General features: G+C 43.1%; 1 protein-coding gene across 1 annotated transcript; it reads left to right on the top strand.

Moving 5' to 3' along the window:
• The first annotated feature begins 38 nt into the window (after positions 1 to 38).
• Pdia3 (protein disulfide isomerase family A member 3) lies at positions 39 to 22784 on the top strand. The gene is made up of 13 exons (XM_048332324.1): positions 39 to 422; positions 9052 to 9130; positions 10407 to 10524; positions 11992 to 12099; positions 13925 to 14054; positions 15982 to 16098; positions 16483 to 16608; positions 17439 to 17621; positions 18803 to 18911; positions 20003 to 20131; positions 21366 to 21445; positions 22344 to 22401; positions 22514 to 22784. Exons 1-13 carry the CDS (start codon positions 256 to 258, stop codon positions 22625 to 22627), a joined length of 1518 nt encoding a protein of 505 aa, XP_048188281.1. The 5' UTR covers positions 39 to 255; the 3' UTR covers positions 22628 to 22784.
• The last annotated feature ends 1177 nt before the right edge of the window (positions 22785 to 23961 follow it).

Here is a 23961-nt window from a genome sequence, read left to right as displayed (position 1 = left end):
AATCAGCGGCTGCCACACTGCGGCCGGAGCCGGGTTTAGGGGGTTGGGACGTCCGGCTTGCAGGTCCGCCTGGGCCAGACCAGACGCGGGAGCGCGAGGCAGCGGCGAGTTGGTGGTCGCCGGCCCCGACCTTCGTAGTGCCCTCGCCCCTCCGCCACAGCCTTCCTTTTTATTTTATTTTATTTTCCTTATTTTTCTTTCCCTTCCCCGATCCTCCGGTCCGTCCCCCCCTTCCCCCTTGGCCGCCTAGCCGCCATGCGCCTCCGCCATCTAGCGCTGTTGTCGGTCGTGGCGCTGCTTCTCGCCGAGGCCCGCCACGCCGCTGCCTCTGACGTGCTGGAACTCACAGACGACAACTTCGAGAGTCGCGTCTCGGACACGGGCTCCGCGGGCCTCATGCTCGTCGAGTTCTTCGCCCCTTGGTGAGGCGGCCGCTCCAGCCGCGGGGCCGGGACGGGAAGGTCTGCTGGGCGGGGGGGGTGGGGTGGGGGGTGTCCCCGGGGCGCAGGGCGCGGGAACGGTTGGGCCTACGCCGAGCCAGAGCCCTCCACACGATTCCAAACGGGCCGGGCCTGTCCTCCCTCCTCCCCCATCCCCCCATCCCCCGGGGAGCCAGAGGTGCGGGGCCGCCCGGGGATGGGGTGGTGGAGGGGGGGCGGCGGCGACACCCACCCAGGAAGGAAACCGCGCGGCTCCTCTCCCGCAAGGCCACACATCCTTGTCCCTGGCTTCTGCCGGCACTTCCTATTTGCTGCGGAGGGTTTCACCATCTCGGCCCACACCCCACCCCACCCCACCCCACCCTGCTCCCTGCGAGGTCTTATCTTCTTCAATTCTTCAGGTGACTCAGTGTACTCGATCCCGGCCTGCCTTCCGAAAAGGCCATCCCAAAGCCTTAATAGGAAAGAGAATGTAACCCTCGAGTGTGTTGGTGGTCCTGGGAACGCTCAGGGTATTTCCTTTCATCCTGACTCCCTCCCCTCTCTCCCCCCCCCATTCACCCCACGCCCCTCAGCCAGTTGGTTTCAAGCCAAGGTCACTCAGTTGCTGCAGAATAGTCATGAGTGCTTTTTCTTGATGCAGGCAATTATCTGTGTGTTTTTTTTGGTGGGGGAGGTCCATGGCTAGTGCCCCCGTGTTTACATTAAGCCTGAAGAGGCCTCTGTCACAAAACCAAGCGCGGATGCCTTAGGAATAATTCCATCAGAATCTGTCCAGATTGTCATAGTTCATGAAAATGACCAGAAAATGTCTCTTCACCCCCACCCCCGTAAGCAAGTAAGCAGCGTTGAGAGAAGTAACTTCACTTCAGGGTATCCTAACGTAAAGGCAGAACTACTTCAGAGTAGAAATCTGTTTTCTTCACAAGATATGGAAAATAGGATAAAGTCCAAACTATAGCATTCTTAATTATTTTAACACTTGGGGTGGCTCAAAAGATCATGATGATTACAGTACTGAATTGTTCCCCTCCTGACACAATGACCCTTAGCCAAAAACTGTTTTCAAGAGTATTTGTTTTAAAAAAGTGTCTTAAGTTTTATTTCTGACTCCGGGCTTCACTCTTGTAGCCCATCTTGTTCGGGGTTATGCCCAAAAACCTGAGTCAGAAGGAAATGCTAAAGGTAGAAAGTTAGGTTTTAGCAGATTTTGTGTCCTGGCATTGCTGTGGCTAACTGGCAATATTGATTACACATTATATAGCCTTCCTATATCTCTGAAACGTGTTCTTGCTTAGAAACTCTTTCCAGTTGTATACTTACGCTGTTAACATCCAGAGGGAGACAGTGAGTGGGAGTTTGACTAAAAAGGGTCATACAGCAGTTTAAAGTAGGAATTGCTAGTCGGGTGCTGGTGGCTCTTTCCTGAAATCCTAGCTACTCAAGAGGCTGAGATCTGAAAATGGCCCTTCATTGCCAACCCAGGCAGGAAAATCTGTGACACTTTTATCTCCAGTTAATTACAGACAAAAAGAAAAAGGAGCTGGGGGGGGGGGGGCTTGTAGGAATAGCTAGAGAAATGTGTTCTGTTAGACTTAGTTTAAAGCAGAATTAAGGGTTAGTTAGGAAGGTTGTGCAAAGCCTGAGTTTAATTCCCAGCACTGGAAGAAGGGAGGGACTAGGCATTGTCCTTTTAGCCTTTTTTTTTTTTTTTTGCAGGGTGGGGGGTTGCTGCTTGAACTCAGGGCCTGAGCACTGTCCCTGGCTTCTTTTTGCTCAAGGCTAGCACTCTACCACTTGAGCCACAGCGCCACTTCTGGCTTTTTCTACATATATGGTGCTGAGGAATTGAATCCAGGGCTTCATAAATACGAGGCAAGCACTACCACTAAGCCACATTCCCAGCCCCTCCTTTTAGTCTTTTTCAAATCAAGGCTGGTGGTCTACAACTAGAGCCACACTTTTTTTTTTTCTCAGTCCTGGGGCTTGAACTCAGGACCTGAGTGCTGTCCCTGCTTCTTTTTGCTCAAGGCTAGCACTTTACCTCTCGAGCCACAACATCACTTCCAGCTTTTTCTTTGTATGTGGTGCTGAGGAATTGAACCCAGGGTTTCATGCATGCTAGGCAAGCACTCTACCACTAGGCCACATTCCCAGCCCCTTGAGCCACAGCTTTTTGTGGTTAATTATAGGTAAGTCTCACAGACTTTCGCTTTGAACCTTGATCCTCAGACCTCAGCCTCCTGAGTAGCTAGATTATAGATACTAGCCACCAACCTCTGGTTTAAGGGCATTCTTTTCTACATTTTATTTATTTGTTTGGTCTAGACCACCCTCAAATTTGTGATCCTCAGGCTTTCACCATGACATCCAGCTGGTCTTTTCTACTTTAAATTGACCTGACCCACATGCTTTCCTACATATTCTAGCATACATTCAACTGTTCCTGGAATTGGGTGGATTTCTGCTGTGGTGTCTGCTTTCAGTTGGCTGGAAGATAAGGTCATCCTCTGTAATTTCAGGAAGATCAGTTTTCTGAATGACCAATCTGAATTGTTAAGGAAGTCTCCTGTTGACAATGTTCTTAATTTCTACACATTCAACTGTTTTTTATTAGCATGTCAATTGGAAATATTTTCTCTTCTTAAGGTCCCCCCCCCACCTTTTTTTTTTGTCTTTGGTGCCAGAACTTGAACTCAGGGCCTCTTGCTCTGGCTTTGTTGCTCAAGGGTAAGCTACCACTTGATCTACATCTCTACTTCCTGCTGGAGATAAAGTTTCATGGACTTTTCTGCCTGAACTGGTTTCACATCTGGATCTTCGGATCTCAGTCTCATGGGTAGCTAGGATTACAGGTATGAGCCACTAGTGTCTGGCTCCCTACTTTAGTTTTATAATTGAGAGTAAATATTTCTTTGTAGTCTATCTCCCTTTGAAGTTAATCATTTTTGTATTTGGAAGGCTAGGAGTGTCAATTTCTCTGGGGAATTAAATAGCAAGACTTAAGCTTTTGTGATAATGTTTGGAAGTTTTTAAGATTTTATCTCTAGTACTGGGAATTGAAGCAAAGTTGACCTTAGGCTCTGCAGTGAGCCACATCCTCAGCACTGAGCTGACTTCTAGAACAGTGGTAATGTGTGACTGCTTAGGAGGCTGAGATCTGAGAGTTGCAGTTTGAAGTTGGCCTAGGCAGAAAAGTTTGTTTTTTGTTGTTGTTGTTTTTTGCCAGTCCTGTGGCTTGAACTCAGGGCTGGGGCTCTGTCCCTGAGCTTCTTTTGGTCAAGGCTAGCAGTCTTACTTGAACCATCACTCCACGTCTGGCTTTTTATGTGGTAAAGAGGAATAGAATCCAGGGTTTCATGCCTGCTAAGCAAGCACTCTACCACTAAGCCACATTCCCAGCCCTATATATGTTCTTATTTCCCACTTGCCCCCTGTTCTTTCAACATCAAGATTTAGTTTGCAAGTTACTTTTACTAAATATTAAGCTTCTGATTGTTGAGTGAATATATGTTGGAATTCATTATCAACTGCTGAATTGCTACATGCTGTCCCTGAGAGAGAGTGGATTCTAGTTTTAATATTGTCTAGGGGCAGGTAAAAGAGGTTGTGGTTAATCTTGATGGATCTCTTAACTCCTGATGTCCTTAAAAGTCCATTTAACTTGAATTCCTGTTGAAGAGGGCAGTTTCCGCCAGCCTTATTGGCATTCTCTTGTGCCAGCAGTGGCTTTTGGTCTGGGCCTTGTAGGCCTTATGGCTTATACACACACCTACTTTCTTCTCAGATGTCATAGGAATCTGCCAGGCAGATTTTGTATGTGTAAGTTACTGAGTTTAAATTAAGAGTCTTGGGCTTGCTAGCCAGCAATTCTGCCTCTTAAGTCACATCCCCGGCCCCTTTTGCGCATGCACACACACTGATACTGGGGCTTGAACTCTGGGCTCCATCCTCTTGCTTAGTTTTTTCACTGGTACCTTACCACTTGAACAGCACCTCTACTTGCAGCTTCTGGTTTTCTTCTTGTGCCAGACCTGGGGCTTGAACTCAGGGCCTGGACATTGTCCCTGATCTTTTTCTGTTCAAGGCTAGTGTTTTACTACTTGATCCAAAGCTCCACTTCTGGCTTTTTTGGCCATTAGTTGGAGGTGAGAGTCTCCTTCCTGCCTAGGCCGGCTTCAAACTGCCATACTCAAATCTCAGTCTCCTGAGTAGCTAGGATTACAGGCATGAGCCACCAGCACCATGAATATTTTTTAATTTGCTTTTGGAGCTGACAGATTTTATACACAGTGCAGTAGCCTTGACAGATACCACAAGTTAACAAAGAACACACCTGTAATCCCAGTCAGTATCTTTGAAGCTGAGGCAGGGACATCACAGGTTGATGCCAGCCTAGTCTATGTGAGATCCTGTCTAAATATGGTAAAAATGTCGGCAGAAATCTCTCATTTATTGTCACTTATCTCCTATGTGGCTTTGTTCTTGCTTTCCTGTAAATTACTGACTGATGTAGTCAGAATGCACATATGTATGCATTTATTCCTGAAAACAAGCGTTCTTACATCTTTAAAGGCATCTATTATTTCCTATACCCAAAATATTCCACCTTTTCTTTCTGAACCTTTAAATCCTAAAGGGCCCAGTCCCAACTCTTACTGCAATGTAACTCATGCCTCTTTAAGTTTCTCAAGAGGACCATAGTTGGAGGTCTGCTGACACAAAAAGTTAGCAAGACCCCCATCTCAACGAACAAGCCAGATCACATCTGTAATCCTAGTTAGTTAGATGATTGGGAACATCACAGTGTGCGACTATTAGAGTGCTGATCGCTCATGCCTGTATTACTGGCTACTCAGGAGGCTGAGATCTGAGGATCACAGTTCAAAGCCAACTCAGGCAGGAAAGTCCATGAGACTCTTATTTCCAGTTAACCACTCAAAAACCAGAAGTGGAACCAAGCTGTGGCTCAAGTGGTATAGCGATAGCCTTTAGTGAGAAAATGTAGAGACAGTGCCCAGGCTCTGAGTGCATAAAGCCCTGAGTTGCCATATACTAAGATCAGGAGGATTGCATTTCAGGGCAATCCTGGCAAAAAGTTAGTGAGATCCCATTAACCAACAAACCAGGTATATAGTACATCTGTGTTGTCCAGTTGTACTGGAGACATGGTAGGAGGATTGCAGTCCAAGATAGCTCTGAGCAGAAACATGATACTCAGTCTCAAAAATAACTAATGCAGCTGAGGGCATGGCACAAGCTTGCCTGCAAAAAAACTAAAAACATGGGGCTGGGAATATGGCCTAGTGGTAGAGAGCTTGCCTCGTATACATGAAGCCCTGGGTTTGATTCCTCAGCACCACATATATAGAAAACAGCCAAAAGTGGTGCTTTGGCTCAAGTGGTAGAGTGCTAGCCTTGAGCAAAAAGAAGCTGGGGACAGTACCTAGGCCCTGAGTTCAAGCCCCAGGACTGGCAAAAACAAACAAGCAAGCAAACAACAATAAAAAAACAAAAGGGGCTGGAGTCTTGTCACCAGTAGCTCACAGCTGTAATCTTAGCTACTCAGAAAAGCCAGCTTGGGTAGAAAAGTATTAGAGTTCATCTCCACAATAACCAGCAAAAAGCCAGGTTAAAGTACAATATTTTGAATGCCTTTGAGGTGTGATGTCACAGATTATGAAAAGAGCCGTTATATGTTTCTGAAAGGAATGCACTATTGACCCTAACTATATCATGGTTATAAAACATGACCGTTTTGCGCTAGGAATGTGGCTTAGTGATGTAGAGTGCTTGCCTAGCATGCATGAAGCCCTGGGTTTGATTCCTCAGTACCATGTAAACAGAAAGCCGTGGTTCAAGTGGTAGAGCTCTAGCCTTGAGCACAGAAAGGCTCAGGGACAGCCCAGGCCCTGATTTCAAGCCCCCAGGACTGAAAAAGCAAAACTAAACTAAATGCCAGTTTCGTGGGGAAAAATACAATCTGTGGATGTGCAGTATGAGGAATGCCATTTATCCAGCACTTAGAAAAACAAAACCAGAAGCTGGGTGCTCGGTGGCTCATATCTGTTATTCAAACTACTCAGGAGGCTAAGATCTGAGAATCACAAATTGAAGCCACCCTGGGCAGGACTGTCCCCATGATACTCTCCAATTAACCACTAAAAAACCAAAAGTAGAGCTGTGGCTCAAAGTGGTTATGGCACTAGCCTGAGCAAAAAGAGCTCAGGGACAGCATCCAGGCCCTGAGTTCAAGCCCCACATCTGGGGGGATTAAAAAAAAAGTATAGCTTGAAACCTTTTTTGAACCTCTTCCCCATCCATACATGCCTTCATCTTGAGTTTCTGTTTTGTCATTGGTCCTTTTAGCATTTTCATAAATATATACATAAACCTGCATTATACCGTATTAGGCTTTTTTTCCTGCCTGTGTTCCTATGTCAAACACTGGTGGTAATTTTTGAATAAGACTTCTGAAGACCTTGGAGCCTATAATAACTCTTAAAGTCCCTTGTCTTAAACTATTTCCAAGTTACTAACCATTCATTCATCATTTGATAGAATAAATTGAGATTACTGACTATAAAATCTGTCAGCTCATATTTCTTCCTATTCCTTTCTTTGTCTTTTCTGTTTATCTGTAGGGAGGTTACAGCACTGCTCAAGCTTCTCAGAGTGATCCCTTTGCAATTCATTGGCCTTTGAAAAGAGGATGTGCAGCTGATCCTAACTGTGCCATGATAAGAAAAAAATATGTTGCACCCCTAGCTGCATGTACAGTGCACCTGTGGGACTGTTTGGACTTCATGGGTATTGGAGCAGGTGCTTCTGTTGGCCCCCTGGGAATAGTATTCTAGTTTATGTTTTTAATTAGTTCTTGTGGCCAGGTGAACTGTGTGATTATAAAAATCAGGCTTTCATATTAACTATATCAGTGCTGAGTTGAACTCATTTTGGTGGGAAAAAGGCCTTCAATAAGCTGCTAAGAATATATTTCATTCCACTACTTTGTCAAACTAGGACTTCTGCCCAGAGATCCATATTGACAAATTGGAGAAAAAGCACTTGATGTTGATGTATTTTTCTTGTTTTCAGCAATCCTGAGAATTAAACTAAGGGCCTTGATTTGCAAGACAAAAGACACTACTACTTGAGTTCCATCTCCAGCATATTCCTTATTTTTGGTTAGGGTCTCACTTTGTGCTTAGGCCTGCCTGGACTGTAATCTTTGTATTGACAGTGTTGGGGATCAAACCCATGTCCTTGCATGGGGTAGACAAACTTCTTACTATCAAGCTGCAGTCCCCTCAATCAGATAATTCTGAGTCACTATATTTGAGTTCTGATTTCCTAAGGGAAAATGCATCTTTAGGAAATGCTACCAGATGTGTGTGTGTGTGTGTGTGTGTGTGTGTGTGTGTGTGTGTGTGTATAATTTATTTATTCATTTATTTTTGGTCAGTCCTGGGACTTGAACTCAGCGTCTGGACACTGTCTCTGATTTTCTTCTAAAAGCTCAAGGCACTTGAGCAACAGCACCACTTCCAGCTTTTTCTGCTTATGTGGTACTGAGGAATCAAACCCAGGGTTTCATGCATGCTAGGCAAGCACTCATCTCACCAAGCCACATTCCTAGCCTTGATATTTTATTCTTCAAAAGGACTTGAGCCTTTCCCTCGTTAAGGTGGAATATACTTTCATACTTTGAGAGCTCTAGTTCACCTAGAAATAATGACATTGTTTAGGTGATATTTTTCCTTTTGAAAGCATAGTCTAGTGGAAATGTGAGCCAGGTGTAGTTCATGCCTATCATCCCAGTTACTCAGGAGGCTGAGGCAATTTCAAGTTTTACATGTTCAAAACGAGCCTGAGCAACTTCAGTCCTATCTCAGAACCTAATAGGACTGGGATATGGGCTTGGTGATGGACATTTGTAAGCCTAGCATTTAAGAGACGGAGACAGGAGGATCACAAGTTCAAAGCCAGGCCGTATGTCAGAAAGGTGGAAAGCCAAGCACTGGTGTCTCACACTTGTAATTTTTGCTACGTAGGAGGCTGAGATAATGAGGATCATGGTTCAAAGCCAACCTTGGCAGGAAAAGTCCTTGAGACTTATCTCCAGTTAACCATTAGAATACTAGAAATGTTGCTGTGACGTAAAGTGGTAGAGTGCTAGCCTTGAGCTAAAGAGCTCATGAACAGTGTGCCCAGGCCAGGAGTTCAAGCCCCACAATGATTTAAAAAAAAAAAAAAAAAAGTAGGAAGCTAGGCACCAGTAGATTGTGCCTGTAGTACTAGCTGCTCAGGAGGCTGAGATCCGAGGATCACAATTCAAAGCTGGCCTGGGCAGGAAAGTCCATAAGACTCTATATCCAATTAACTACCAAAAAAGCTGGAAGTGGAGCTATGGTAGTGGCAGAACACTAGCCTTGAGCAAAAACACTCAAGAACAGTGCCTAGGCCCTGAGTTCAGGTCCTAGGTCCAGCACAAAAAAAAGGCGGAGAAATGGTGGGATTGGTGTATAACTAATTTAAGACTTTTTTTCCCCTAGATACAACATTAACAGATTTGTAGTGGTTAACCTAAGAATTTGGGTTTCTGTTTATGTAGGTGTGGACACTGCAAGAGGCTTGCTCCCGAGTATGAAGCTGCAGCTACCAGATTAAAAGGAATAGTCCCATTAGCAAAGGTGAGTAAAGAGCGACTCGACCAGTAAAGGAGATGAAATATTCTAGAGTAGCTATAAGATTAACTCTCGTTTCTGCTGCTCTTAAGTGCTAAGAAAAGTGAAGACTAGTTTCTGGGGAAATGTACCCCTATCTCTTGTCATTACTTCTAATTACAAAATATTAAAAGTAGTGAAAAACTGCCAGGTGCTGGTGGTTCATGCCAGTAATCCTAGCTGCTCAGGAGGCTGAAATCTGAGAATCACAGTTTGAAGCCATCCTTGTCAGGAAAGTCCGTGATACTTTTAGCCAGTTAACCACCGAAAAGCTGGAAGTGGCAGTGTGGCTCAAATAGTAGTGCCAGCCATGACTGAAGAAATTAAACAAGATTGTAAGTCCATGAGTTCATACACACACACACACAAAGTACATCTCATTGGTCATTAAAATATTTTAAGAATTGATGGACTTTTGCTGTGGTAGTTACTATTTTGAAAAATGTCATTCTTAAAATTGAAGCACTCTAATCCTATGAAATAATACTTACCAAAATGAACTCCAGGAAATAGAAACAAGAAGGTTTTTTTCTTTTCTTTTTTTTTTTTTTGGCCAGTCCTGGGCCTTGGACTCAGGGCCTGAGCACTGTCCCTGGCTTCCTTTTGCTCAAGGCTAGCACTCTGCCACTTGAGCCACAGCGCCACTTCTGGCCGTTTTCTGTATATGTGGTGCTGGGGAATCGAACCCAGGGCCTCATGTATATGAGGCAAGCTCTCTTGCCACTAGGCCATATCCCCAGCCCTGGTTTTTTTTCTTTTCTTTTTGTCTTGTTTGTTCTTGACCTGTCTTTGGGAGGGTAAGGGGGGACAGAAAGGGAGGGACAATGGGTGAACAAATGCAGCAGTAGTGGTATTCACTAGACATTATGTTGGAAATGAATTATACTATACAACTTGTGGGCAGGGATGGAAGGGGAAAAACTGGGAAGAGAGCAAGGAAAGGGGTGACATTGTCCAGAAAGAAATGTAACCGCTCTCTATATGTCACCTTTATAATAATAAAAATTAAAATTTAAAACAATTGAAGCAATTTATTCTTTACATGTTCTGAGACCAGCAAAAAAAGGTAGAGACCAATGCTTTAAACAATAGAAACTCCAAGAACAAAATTAAGATACTTTTAGCATTTTGTATGAAATCTTTTAAATGTTTTTTAATTTGGAGGCAATTATTTGAGCAACTTAGGAAAATCTTGCAGCAGAGATTTTGATAACAGTAATTTCTGTGGACTTTTGATCTATAGGTTGACTGTACTGCCAACACAAACACCTGTAATAAGTATGGAGTCAGTGGATATCCAACCCTGAAAATATTTAGAGATGGTGAAGAAGCAGGTGCTTATGATGGGCCTCGGACTGCTGGTAAGGATCCTGGATTACATTCTGCAAATTTTTTTCCATTTCTTTTTTTTTGTGGGGGGGGTCAGTAGTGGGGCTTAAACTCTTGGCCTGGAGCTGTCCCTGAGCTCTTCAGCTCTAGGCTCTCACTCAAACACTTTGAGCCAGAGCACCATTCCAGTTTTCTGGTGGTTAGAGTCTCACAGACTTCCTGCCTGAGCTGGCTCGATCCTGAGATCTCAGCCTCCTGAATATAAGTGGGAGCTGCCTTGGCCTGGCTCATTTCATTATTTTGGATATGGTTTCACTGTTTAGTCCAATCTGGCCTGCAATTGTCAGATGAGCAAAAGAATTTTAAAGGGGTGAGGGGGGTGCGCTGGGAATGTGGCGTAGTGGTAGAGTGCTTGCCTAGCATGCCAGTAGTGGTGCTGTGGCTCAAGGGGTAGAGTGCTAGCCTTGAGCAAAAAGGAACCAGGTACAGTGTGCAGGCCCTGAGTCCCAAGCTCCAGGACTAGCCAAAAAAAAAAAAAAAAAAAAGGATCTAGCTAGTCTGTAACAGTTTTTTCCCCCTCAAGTCCTGGGGCTTCGACTCAGGGCCTGAGCTCTGTCTCTGGCTTCTTTTTGCTCAAGGCTAGCACTCTACCCAGGAGCTGAGATCTGAGGATAGCGATTCAAAGATAGCCCAGGCAGCAAAGTCCATGAAACACTGATCTCTAATTAACCACCAGAAAACCAGAAGTGGTACTATGGCTCAAGGGGTCGAACAGTGTAGCCTTGAACTGAAGAACTCAGGGACAGCCTCAGGCATAGAGTTCAAGCCCCACAACCAACAAAAATAAATAAATGTAAAAGATAAAAATAAAATAAATAATTTGAAACAGTAAGAGATTGGATGAAAATGTCTATCAATTGTCTCAGGTTAAATAAACTAGTATATACATACAGTGAAACACTGCAGCTCTAGTAAAAAGTTGAGGTAGCTCTTTTTGTATTCATATAAATTGCATCTGAACTATAGTAAAGAACAACGTTTCTATTGCTGCTGTTTTGAAGATAGAACAAAGAAAATATATAATTGCATGTTTATGTGTAAGAAGTTTGGAAAGCTATCCAAGAAACCAAAATTCCTATAGGAAAGAAATGAGAGACAAAGATAGGAAGAAAACTTAACTGCATACCCTGTGTGTTCTTTGAATTTTGAGTCATATAAGTATCTTTCCAAGAATGATAAATTGACTTAAGCAGTGGTGGCTCATGCCTGTAATTCTAACTACGAGGGGTTCAAAGCCAGCATGGACAGGAAAGTTTGATTCTTATCTCCAATTAGCTACCAGAAAACTGGAAGTTGTGCTGTGGTTCAAAGTGGTAGCATGATTAGCCTTGAGCAAAAGAGCTTAGGGACAGTACCCAGTCCCTGAATTCAAGCCCAACAACCACCACCAACAACACACAGGAATGATAAATTGTATGCTGTAACTTTTGTCTTCTAAGATGGAATTGTCAGCCACTTGAAGAAGCAGGCAGGACCAGCGTCTGTTCCTCTCAGGACTGAGGAAGAATTTAAGAAATTCATAAGTGATAAAGATGCCTCTGTGGTGGGTAAGTAGCAAATATTTAATTATGCCACAAAGTTATCAACTTTGCTTATTGAATATTTTTTTCATGTCTAAGAAACCACAAAGGTAAAGCAATTAGGAAACCTTGAGGTGGTTTAAAAGACAACTGATAGAATTGGGTCAGCATTAAGATCAGAATCAGATTGCTGTACTTTGTCATATTTTCATAGTCGCTTTTGCTTTCTGGAGTTGTAATCTGATTCTATTGCATTAACAGAAAAACCTGAGGCTGGGTAATTTGTAAATGAGTTTATTTAGCTCACAATTTGAAAGTTGAAAAGCATGCATCACTTAGGTCTGGTAAGGGCTCCTTGCTGCATCTCATGGCAGGAGTGCGTGCAGGAGGTAGAGGTCTCTAGAGAAAAGATTTGTCCCTTGCTATTTTTTGTGTTTTTAAATGTGATACACTTAAAATGTATAAGGATACCTACCTGGTATATTTGACTACAAACTGATTTTAAACATGTAGTTTGTATAATTCTGTAGTATGTTTTCCTTTTTTTGTTGTTGTAGGGCTTGAACTCAGGGAGTCATAGCCACTTCCATTTTTTGAGTAGTTAATTGGAGATAAAGAGTCTCATGGGCACCTTTCTGCCCAGGCTGGCTTTGAATCACAATCTTCCTAGCAACTCAGGAGGCTGAGATTAAGAGGCAAGAGCCATTGACACCCAGGTTTTTTTGTTTTGCTGGTCCTGGGGCTTGGATTCAGGGCCTGAGCACTGTCCCTGGCTTCTTCTTGCTCAAGGCTAGCACTCTGTCACTTGAGCCACAGCGCCATTTCTGGCTTTTACTATATATGTGGTGCTGAGAATCGAACCCAGGACTTCATGTATAGGAGGTGAGCACTCTACCACTAGGCCATATTCCCAGCCCTTGTATTACATTTTTAAATAGAGAGAGAGAGAGAGAGAGAGAGAGAGAGAGAGAGAGAGAGAGAGAGTGTGTGTGTGTGTGTGTGTGTGTGTGTAGATATCTGGGGGGGAGCGCATGGACACCCGCATGTGCCACACAGGGGCTTGAACTCAGGTCCTGGCCAATGTCTCTGAGAGTTTTTGCTCAAGGCTAACATTCTACCACTTGTACCACAGCTCCCCTTCCAGCTTTTGTTTGTTTTTGATGGGTTATGGGGCTTTAAATCAGGGCCTGGGCATTGATCCTTAAGCTCTTTTGCTCAAAGCTACTGCTCTACCACTTTGAGCCCCACTTCTGATTTTCTGGTGGTTAATTGGAAATAAGAGTAGTTAACAGTTTACTGCCCAGACTGGCTTTGAACTGTGATCCTCAGATCTCAGCCTCCTGAGTAGCTAGGATTGCAGGTATGAGCCACCAGTGCCCAGCTTATTGTCTTGTGAGATATGGTCTCAGTCTTTTGTAGTCCAGGCTAAACTAGAACTCAAAACCTGCTTCTACCTCTCAAGTACAGGGATTATGTGCATGATCTGCCATACTCAGCTTTTAGTCACTTTCAGTTCTAAAGAAGATGCATAGAAAGAGTAGGATGAAGTGATTTATAGTTTATTTTGATACATTATCCTAATTTAGTCTAATATCAGAAATAGCTCCTGAATCACTAAAGAAGTTTAGCAGTTTGCCCAGACTTGAGCTCTTACAAATCCTTTCCCTTGACTCTTAAGAAATGTTTCTTTAGATTGTGGAGAAAGGTATATTTTCCAAAGAAGTAGAAAAGCAAATCCAGTCCTTGTAGTTACAAATCACTGCTTACCCATAATATAATGAAAGTATTGAAAAATGAAAAAAAATCATAGCTCTTACTGCTTATTTGTTGTGTTTGATACTTTTCTATGTAGGTTTTTTCAGTGATTTATTCGGTGATGCTCACTCTGAATTCTTAAAAACGGCCAGCAACTTGAGAGATAACTTCCGGTTTGCACACACCAATGTTGAGTCTCTGGTGAAGCAGTATGATGATAATGGAGAGTAAGTGCCTTTATGGAATGCCCTTGTAAAGCTCTGCTACCATGTGAACTGGCTTTTATGCCTTTTGTTTCCCAAACATTTACTGAGTCTGGCTAAGCATTAAGTTTAGTCCTAGAAAATAATGTGCCTGTGAAGGTATCTAGTAGAAATAATGTCTAATCAAATTCATGCAAAAACTTATATGTAAGCATAAGCTACATGTTAAGATAAAAATGGGTACAGAATGTGTTGGAAATACAAAGGAAGTTTCATTGGGGAAGAGATTCTTACAAGTGAGCTTTTTAAGGTGGGTATGATAGGGCATGCCTGTAATTCTGGTACTTAGAGGCTGAGACAGGAAGATCGCAAGTTCAGGTGTAGCCTAGGATATGTAGGAAGACCCTATCTTTTTTTGGGGGGGAGGGGGGAGGAGATAAACATTTATAGAAGGGTATGGTGATTAGGATGTCTCACAGAATTTCTTGCCTGGGTTGGCTTCACACTGATCCTCAGACCCCATTATCTTTTTTTTTTTTGGCCAGTCCTGGGGCTTGGACTCAGGGCCTGAGCACTGTCCCTGGCTTCTTTTTGCTCAAGGCTAGCACTCTGCCGCTTGAGCCACAGCGCCACTTCTGGCCATTTTCTGTATATGTGGTGCTGGGGAATCGAACCCAGGGCCTCATATATATGAGGCAAGCGCTCTTGCCACTAGGCCATATCCCCAGCCCAGACCCCATTATCTTGAGTAGCTAGGATTGTAAGTGTGAGCCACCTGCACCTGACAAATAATGCCCTCCTTTCTTTTCTCACTCAGCATCTAGGGATATCTCTGAGAAATGTAAATCAGTGTTTTTCCCTAGTAAGTCTATCCAGTGAATGGTTCCCTATTGTTTTTCCAGTAAAATGTAGACTTTTCACTTTGCAAAAGGTTAGTTTTCAAGGGCAAATGACCTTCCAGTATGAGCAAATTTTGCTTTATGTTATCACATATATGGGCGTTAGTGTAATCATCACTTTGTTACTGTTTTTCAAGATTTGGAAAATGAATTATTTGCTTTTAGGTGTGTGTATGTGTGTGTGTGTGTCTGCCTTGATCCTAGGGCTTGTATTCAGGGCGCGCGTGTGTGTGTGTGTGTGTGTGTGTGTCTGCCTTGATCCTAGGGCTTGTATTCAGGGCGTGTGTGTGTGTGTGTGTGTCTGCCTTGATCCTAGGGCTTGTATTCAGGGCCTGGGTTTTTCCTTGAGCTTTTTATGCTAAAGCCTGGCACTTTAGCCACCCAGCTCCACTCTGGCTTTTTGGTAATTGGAAATAAGAGTCTCCTGGACTTTATGCTGGGCTGGCTTCAGACAGGGATCCTCAGATCTCAGTTTCCTGAGTAGTTAGGATTAAACTCATGAGCCACTAGCACCCAGCTCATGTCCTGTCCCTGTTTTTTTGTTTTGCCTTTTTTTTTGCACCAGTCCTGGGCTTGAACCCAGGGCCTGGGCACTGTCCCTGAGCTTCTTTTGCTCAAGGCTGGCACTCTACCACTTGAGCCAGAGCTCTACTTATGTCTTTTTCTGTGTATGTAGTATTGAGGAATCCACCTCAGGGCTTCATGCATTCTAGGCAAACACTCTACCTACCACTGAGCCATAATCCCAGCCCCCCCCCCTTTTGTTTGTTTTTGGTTTGCCAATTCCGGGGCTTGAACTCAGGACCTGGGCACTGTTCCTGATCTTCTTTTGCTCAGGGCTAGCACTCTACCACTTGAGCTATAGTAGTTCCACTTCTGGCTTTTTTTCTGTTTATGTGGTACTGAGGAATCAAACCCAGGGCTTCATGCATGCTAGGTAAGCACTCTACCACTAAGCAGATTCCCAGTCATCCCTCCCTGTTTTAAATTAGAGATGGCAGACAATTAATGTCTTTGTTATCTGTCTAGTGAGACTTTTTTTTTCCCCCAAGGGGTATCACCTTATTTCGTCCTTCTCATCTTACTAACAAGTTTGAAGATAAAACTGTGGCATATCCTGAACAGAAAATGACTAGTGGGAAGATTAAAAAGTTTATCCAGGAAAACATGTGAGTATTCTTTATATCTTCTCTGAGGGTTCTTTGTTTCATATTGTTTATCTCAGCTCTTAAGTTGAGTCAGGATTTGGCTTAAAGACTATTGAAGGAATTAAAAATAGCAATAATCATTTTAGTATACATTAAAGTAATAATGGGGTGGGCCCTAGAACTCTTCCATAGTCCTATAAGATTACAGTATGAGGCCTAAATGTTGAAAGCTGCTTTTTTTTAAAATTATATTTTCATTGTCTTTAGTTAGTCAAAAGGATTGCTATTTTTCATGTCAGTTTATGAGTACAGTGCATCTTGATTAATAACATGTTGAAAACCTCTTTTTCTGCAAGTATTGCAGCTGTAAATTTCCAAAATTAATAACTGATTATTTCATTTCAGTTTTGGTATCTGCCCTCACATGACAGAAGATAATAAAGATTTGATACAGGGCAAGGATTTACTTATGGCTTACTATGATGTAGACTATGAAAAGAATGCTAAAGGTTCTAACTACTGGAGAAACAGGTAATTTTTGAACAAATTTACCCAGAAACAATTCCTTCTACTTACCTTGTTTCTGCTGTGTATAATGTAAATAGTGATAAGAATGGGAATATCACTCCAAAAACTGATGAAACTGTGAGGCCTAGAATACCTTTTCTAGAATTAGAAATTTCTAGTTGGACATCTTCTGTTAGTGTTCCTTTGTGACACAGTGGCTCCAAGTCTTAGAATAAAAGGAGCAGATTTGATATGAAATGTATTTAAAACATTGTGTATGACCTTTGACCATTGAGATTCCAGTGCATTTTACCCTTATAAATTCTCTTTCCAATCCAGTTTTTACACCACCAGTAGATTTTACAGTTATATAGTACAGCAAGATTAGGTGAGAGTGAATCATTTGATTAGGTACCACCAATTTGGCAGTGAATTTGTGTAAGACACTGTGTATACCATGATCCCATGTCAGTACCAAGGAACACGAACTCCAACTGATTCTAGAGGGCAGCAAGATTTAGGGCTTAAAGAGGGCTGTAAGGTATAATCTTCGTGTTCTAGCCTCCTGCTTCCTCTCCCCACCTCCCCGCCCCATTTCCCCCTAGTTCTTGGGCTTGAACTCAGGGCCTGGGCACTGTCCCTGAGCTTTTGCTCAAGGCTAGCACTCTACCACTTGAGCCACAGCACCGCTTCTGGCTTTTTCTGTTTGTGTGGTACTGAGGAATCAAATTCAAGGCTTCATGCACCACTGAGCCACATTGCCAGCTCATGCTTCGTGGTTTTAGAAGTACTTTCAGTAGTAGTTTACCATCCTGAATCATTTTGTTACAAATGCTATCTCTTGTTGCTCACAGAGTGATGATGGTGGCAAAGAAATTCCTGGATGCTGGCCACAAGCTCAACTTTGCTGTAGCCAGCCGCAAAACCTTCAGCCATGAACTGTCTGATTTTGGCTTGGAAAGCACTACTGGAGAGATTCCTGTTGTTGCCATCAGAACTGCTAAAGGAGAGAAGTTTGTCATGCAGGAGGAGTTTTCGTGAGTTACTATTTAACATGGGTTTAGGTTTTTGCTCTGAGGAAATTATTTAAGACTTTTCACTACTAAGAATATGTAAAGAACAACATTGGAACTAGAAGGTAGATCTTGTAGTCAGTGCTTATGATTATCATTTCTTTTCTCAGTTTAGTTATAAAGTACTTTGAGAGGATCATGGCCCTTGATTTCTACAAACTAACGAAAGGATAGCAGCTTGGAATTCTTAAATGATTCTGCTCTATCAGAAATAGAGCACATTGGATGGCCTTTTTTTTTTTTTTTTTTCTCCTTTTTGGCCAGTACTGCAGCTTGAACACAAGGCCTAGGCTCTGTCCCTGAGCTTCTTTTGCTCAAGGCTAGCACTCTGTCACTTAAGCCAGAGCTCTGCTTCCCACTTTTTTGTAATTTATTGGAGATAAGAGTCTCACAGGCTTTTCCTGACCTGGCTGGCTTTCAACCAAAATCCTAAGCGCTCAGACTCCTGAGTAGGATTACAAAGATTACCAGCACCTGACTATGGATGGCCTCTCTTGAGACTACTACCTGGAAAACAGACCCCCTTCCCTTTTCTTCTTGGAAAACAACCAGGGAATTGGGAAGACCACCAGGGAATTGGGAAAATAATCTCTAAAGCAGGAGGGGGACCATCTGGCACATGGGCCATATGAGCCTTCCCCCCGCCTTTGGTGCTTTTCTTAGGGCTTGAACTCAGGGCCTGAGCACTGTCCCTGGCTTCTTTTTGCTCAAGGCTAGCACTCTGCCACTTGAGCCACAGCACCACTTCTATTTGGTGCTGGGGCATCAAACCCAGGGCTTCTTGTATACAAGGCAAGCACTCTTGCCACTAGGCCATATATACCATATACATTCCCAGCCCTCCAGCCTTTTCTTTTCTTTTCTTTTTAGTGGTTATTTAGAAATAACATTCTCAGATTTTTCCTGTCAGGAATGGCTTCGAACCTAGATCCTCAGATCTAATTAGGATTACTGGTACCTAGCTATGAGCCCTTTTGTTTCGCTGAGTGCTGATGGTTTCATCCTGTAATCTTACTCAGGAGGCTGAGACCTTGTGGATTGTGGTTCAAAGTCATTGCAAGCAGGAATGTAGCTACTGATCAGAGAAATTGGTTTTAATCCTCTGTGGTGGGAATTCACAAACCTGATTGTCTTATCAATTGCAGGCGAGATGGCAAGGCTCTTGAGAGATTCCTGCAGGATTACTTCGATGGCAGTCTGAAGAGATACCTCAAGTCTGAGCCTATCCCAGAGAGCAATGATGGTCCTGTAAAGGTATCCAGCTCACAGCCTCTCCAAGCCTTTCAGCATTGGCCTTGTTTCTTTTATTCCAAAGATGCTTGTTCCAATAAAGACCTTGTTGGCCATCTTTTTTCTTTTTAACTCTCACCTCCCTGGCTTATAAGTAAATATTGTCAGCTTTTATAAATGTCTTAGTAGAGGCAGAATATAAAACCCTGATAGGATTTTTCTAATGGGATTTATCTCTGGGCTAGATTGCTCTTTGGAGATAAAGCTAATCATTAAAACTAATGTTGTGGCTGGGTGTCAGTGCCCCATGCCTGTAATCCTAGGTACTTAGGCTGAGATCTGAGGATTGCAGTTCAGTGCCAGCCTAGGCAGAAAAGTCTGTGAGACTCTTATCTTCAGTAACCACCAGGAAACCAGAAGTGGTACTGTGGCTCAAAGAGGACTAGCCTTGAGTGAAAAAGCTCAGGGACAGTGCCCAGGCCCTGAGTTCAAGCCCCACAACCGATCTGCCCCCCCCCCCCCCCCGCCAAAAAAAAAGGTAATATTGTTGTTCTAATAATTTTAAGGAGTTGGCTGGGAATATGGCCTAGTGGTAGAGTGCTTGCCTCACATATGTGAAGCCTTAGGTTTGATATCTCAGTACCACATGTATAGAAAAAGCCAGAAGTGGCTGGGAATATGCCCTCGTGGTAAGAGTGCTTGCCTCGTATACATGAGGCCCTGGGTTCCATTCCCCAGCACCACATATATAGAAAATGGCCAGAAGTGGCGCTGTGGCTCAAGTGGCAGAGCGCTAGCCTTGAGCAAAAAGAGGCCAGGGACAGTGCTCAGGCCCTGAGTCTAAGCCCCAGAATTGGCAAAAAAAAAAAAAAAAAATGCTTTTTAAGGAACAGTTAGGTAACACATTTTTTGTGACTTCCTGGACATGATTTGACAGGTAGTAATAAACATGAGTCAGTTAATGGGGAATGGCAACATCTTTAATGTGAGTGAGATTTCGGTTTCCATGTCTTATTTTCCATGATAATATATAATATATAATACATAATAAATAAATAAATCTTGTGAGTTCATCTTCATTTTGCCTTACATTGAGAAGATCTTCTGTTTTCCAGGTAGTGGTAGCAGAAAATTTTGATGAAATAGTGAATAATGATGATAAAGATGTGCTGATTGAATTTTATGCCCCTTGGTGTGGTCACTGTAAGAATCTGGAGCCCAAGTATAAAGAACTGGGAGAGAAGGTAATTCTAAACCCTATTTTGAACAGAACATTTGAGCTGGAACTTTATATGTACTTATTTAGCATTTGACTGGTTTGTTGCCCTAATTAGTTTCTAAGTACTCGATTTTCCCCCTTTACTTTCTCTTGACTGTCTCCTACTGTGTAAAGCCTATGCAGTGCTTCAAATGCCCAGTTTTCCACTCCTCACACTGAATTTAGATTATGATTAAAAATGTCTAGGAGCAGCTGGGCAATGGGTAACTCACCTATAATTTTAGCTACTCAGAAAGCTGAGATGTGTCTATTGAGGTTCAAAGTCAGCTTGAGGAGACAAATCCAGCAGACTCTTACCTCTGATTAACAGCAAAGACCTGGAAGTAGAGGTCTTGTTTAAGTGATAGCGAATTAGCCATGAGCAGAAAAGGCTGATTAGCCTGTACTTATTGCTCATGTCTATAATCCTAGCTGCTCTGTAGGCTGAGATCTGAAGAGACTGTTTAAAACCAGCCCCAGGCAGGAAAAGGCCAGAAGTGGTACTGTGGCAGAATGCTAGCCTTTCACAAAATAAGCCCAGGAACCTGGTGGCTCTTGTGTAATCCTAGCTACTCGGGGCTGAGATCTGATGATTGGTTCAAAGCCAGCCCAGGCAGAAAAGTCTGTAAGACTCTTATCTCCAATTAGCCACCAGAAAAGCGAGAAGTGTGGGCTGGGGATATGGCCTAGTGGCAAGAGTGCTTGCCTCATATACACGAGGCCCTGGGTTCAATTCCCCAGCACCACATATACAGAAAATGGCCAGAAGTGGCGCTGTGGCTCAAGTTGCAGAGTGCTGGCCTTGAGCAAAAAGAAGCCAGGGAAAGTGTTCAGACCCTGAGTCCAAGCCCAAGCCCCAGGACTGGCAAAAAAAAAAAACCAACCAGAAAAGCCAGAAGTGGCACTGCCCTGAGCTCAAGCTGTGTGTGTGTGTGTGTGTGTAGCATCTGAATACTTGAGTATATATGTGCTTCTAAATTTGGGCAGTGGCTTATACGAATACATGTGTTAGTCTTTGTAACTACTTGTCATGTATTACCAGGCTAAACAACTTTGAAGGTGACTTTATGTAGTTTTGATTTGTAAACAACACCACTTTTCCAGTTTTCTCATGTAAGCATCAACTTAAGTGAATATTTAAATTAAGTCCTGAGTTCACTAAGTACCTAAGCCACTGAAATCTTGAAAATTTTTAAAAGGTCTTATCTTTTTATTAACAGCTCAGCAAAGATCCAAATATTGTTATAGCCAAGATGGATGCCACAGCCAATGATGTGCCTTCTCCATATGAAGTCAGAGGGTACGTGAAATTAAAGTTTGTTTTATTTAAAGATGGAGGTTCTTAGTTGGGTGTCAGTGGGTTTCCACCTGTAATCCTAGCTACTTAGGAAGCTGAGATCTAAGGCTTGTAGTTCAAAGCCAACTGGGGATGGAAAGTCCCCGTGAGACTTACCTCCAAGTAACCACCCAAAAACCAAAGTGGCAGTATGGCTCAAATGGTAGAGGGCTGGCCTTGAACACAATGAAACTCAGGGACAGCACCCAAGCCCTGAGTTGAAGCCCAACAACTGAAAAAAGGTAGAGGTTCACTATGTTGCCCAGGCTGTCCGCAAACTAGACTCAAATTAGCTTTTTGGCCTTAGCCTTGCATGTATCTGGAACTACAACTACATGCCACAGTGCTTGCAAAAAATTGGCTGGTGTCAGTAGCTCACACCTGTAGTCCTGAGGATTGAGGTTCAAAGTTAATCTGGGCAGGAAAAGTCCCAAGAGACTTTTGTCTCAAATTAACCACACAAAAAAGCCACAAGTGGAGGTGTGGCTCAAGTGGTAGAGTACTAACCTTGAGCAAAAGAGCTCAGGAATAGTGCCTAAATCTTGAGTTCAAGCCCCAGTATGCGGGGCAGGGGGGTAAAAATGAGTTTAGAAGCCAACAAGAAGCCATGTTTTTAACTGGGTCTGCTCTCAGGGTTCTTCAAATTTAAATAAGAGAATTGCTGATACCTTGACTTCTGCAGTGAGGGGCCCATCAAGCCATCATTACTCAGAATTTTGTTAAGGTGTAGTTTTTACCACTGATGGAATAGTATTTGGCCAGATTGGAAACCATAAAGAGAATTCCTAAAAAGTTACTGGGGAATTAAATCTGAGAATTAACTTCTGGAATCAGTACTTAGTAAACTCCTTTCTTTCCCCAGTTTTCCTACCATCTATTTCTCTCCAGCCAACAAGAAGCTAAGTCCAAAGAAATATGAAGTAAGTATATTGTCCCATTTCCCAAGAGTAAACACACAGATAAGCAGACAAACGTACATAGACACCATGATCTTTAAAAGTTAAATTTTCAGATTAATCTTTCTGTTTTTAGGGTGGCCGTGAATTAAGCGATTTTATTAGCTATCTACAGCGAGAAGCTACAAATCCCCCTATAATTCAAGAAGAAAAACCCAAGAAGAAGAAGAAGGCACAAGAGGATCTCTAAAGCAGCAGCCAAACATACCACTTTGTAAAAGGACTCTTCTACCAGAGACGGGAAAACCATTGGGGAGGACTGGGAACCATATGGGATTATTACCTCTCACCGCTGAGGGGACACAGTGGATGTAATCTGAATCCTGTTAAATTTTCTCTAAGCTGTTTCCTAGCTGCACTGTTTATGGAACTACCAGGACCAGTTTATGTTTGTGGTTTGGGGGAAAATTATTTGTGTTGGGGAGATTGTTGGGGGGGGGGTGAGTTGGGGGGTTATTTTCTAATTTTTTTTGTACATTTGGAGCAGTGACAATAAATAAGCCCCCTTTAAAAACTGTCTTTTGGGGCTAGGAAGGTGGCATAGGCCTAGCATGCATGAAGCCCTGGGTTCGATTCTTCAGTATCTCCTACACAGAAAAAGTGGTGCTGTGGCTCAATCAGTAGAGCAAAAGAAGCTCGAGGACAGTAACCTGGCCCTGAGTTCAAGCCCCAGGACTGGCAAAGAAAAACCAAACTGTGTTTTTTTCCCCATGGAATGGAAGAATCAAAGGTTCTCTAGACTTCCTGTCCAGTACAGCTTTCTGCAATGATGGAAGTGTCCTGTAATCTGCATTGTCCAGTATGTGAAGCTATGGAGCGCCTGAAATGTGTCTGGGAGCTACCGTTTTTAATTTCCAGACTCAGAAGCTACATAGGATCACAATCTGTAGATTGACCAGGCCCACAGCTATTACCTCAAAATCTTTAAATTTCTCATTTCTTTGTGTTTGCATGTTTATTTGCCAGTTTTCTAGCCTAGTCGTTAAAGCAGGTGGCAAGCCTTTCCTGTTGACCTGTTCCTGGCCTCGTGTGCCCTGATGATGGCACACTGCTGACCCCTGTAGTGCAGCTAAGCGTTGTGCATGTTCATCCTTCCCAAGGATTCTTCTGTGCCCAGAAATGCCCTTGAGTGGGTGTGGCATTGGGTTGAGGCTCAACCTAATGTTTTAAGGAATTGCTGACACTGCTGGGTGCAGCTCTCCCCCAAAGCCAAGGGTGTGGCCCACTAATTTCCCTCCAGTGGAACGGGAAAGACAGTATTAGCCATAGTTGAGTGAAGGATGTTTTTTTTTCACCAATCAGGATAAAAAAACAATATGGCCAGAATGATCCCTTTATGTAGCTAAATAAAAATCTTGCTCAGAATTTAGCCCCTGGATAATTCCAGATAAAACCCTAATTTTAGATGATCCTATTAACCTGCCAATTTAGCAAATGAAGCCAGGTGTGAGTGGCTTACACCTATAATCCTAGCTACTCAGGAGCCTGAGATTTGAGGATCATGGTTTGAAGCAAGCTTGGGCA

Source organism: Perognathus longimembris, chromosome 23 (assembly GCF_023159225.1).
Source record: "Perognathus longimembris pacificus isolate PPM17 chromosome 23, ASM2315922v1, whole genome shotgun sequence".
Lineage (NCBI taxonomy): Eukaryota > Metazoa > Chordata > Mammalia > Rodentia > Heteromyidae > Perognathus > Perognathus longimembris.
Note: the sequence above shows the minus strand (reverse complement) of the source record. Positions and strands in the feature narration are given on the sequence as shown.

What these genes read in the sequence shown, in the direction of transcription:
- Pdia3 (XM_048332324.1), top strand. Translation starts at nt 256, where the DNA reads ATGCGCCTCCGCCATCTAGCGCTGTTGTCGGTCGTGGCGCTGCTTCTC. An exon ending in TGATGGGCCTCGGACTGCTG is followed by an intron (nt 10,525 to 11,991) that starts GTAAGGATCCTG and finishes TTGTCTTCTAAG; the next exon opens with ATGGAATTGTCAGCCACTTG. An exon ending in ATAAAGAACTGGGAGAGAAG is followed by an intron (nt 20,132 to 21,365) that starts GTAATTCTAAAC and finishes TTTTATTAACAG; the next exon opens with CTCAGCAAAGATCCAAATAT.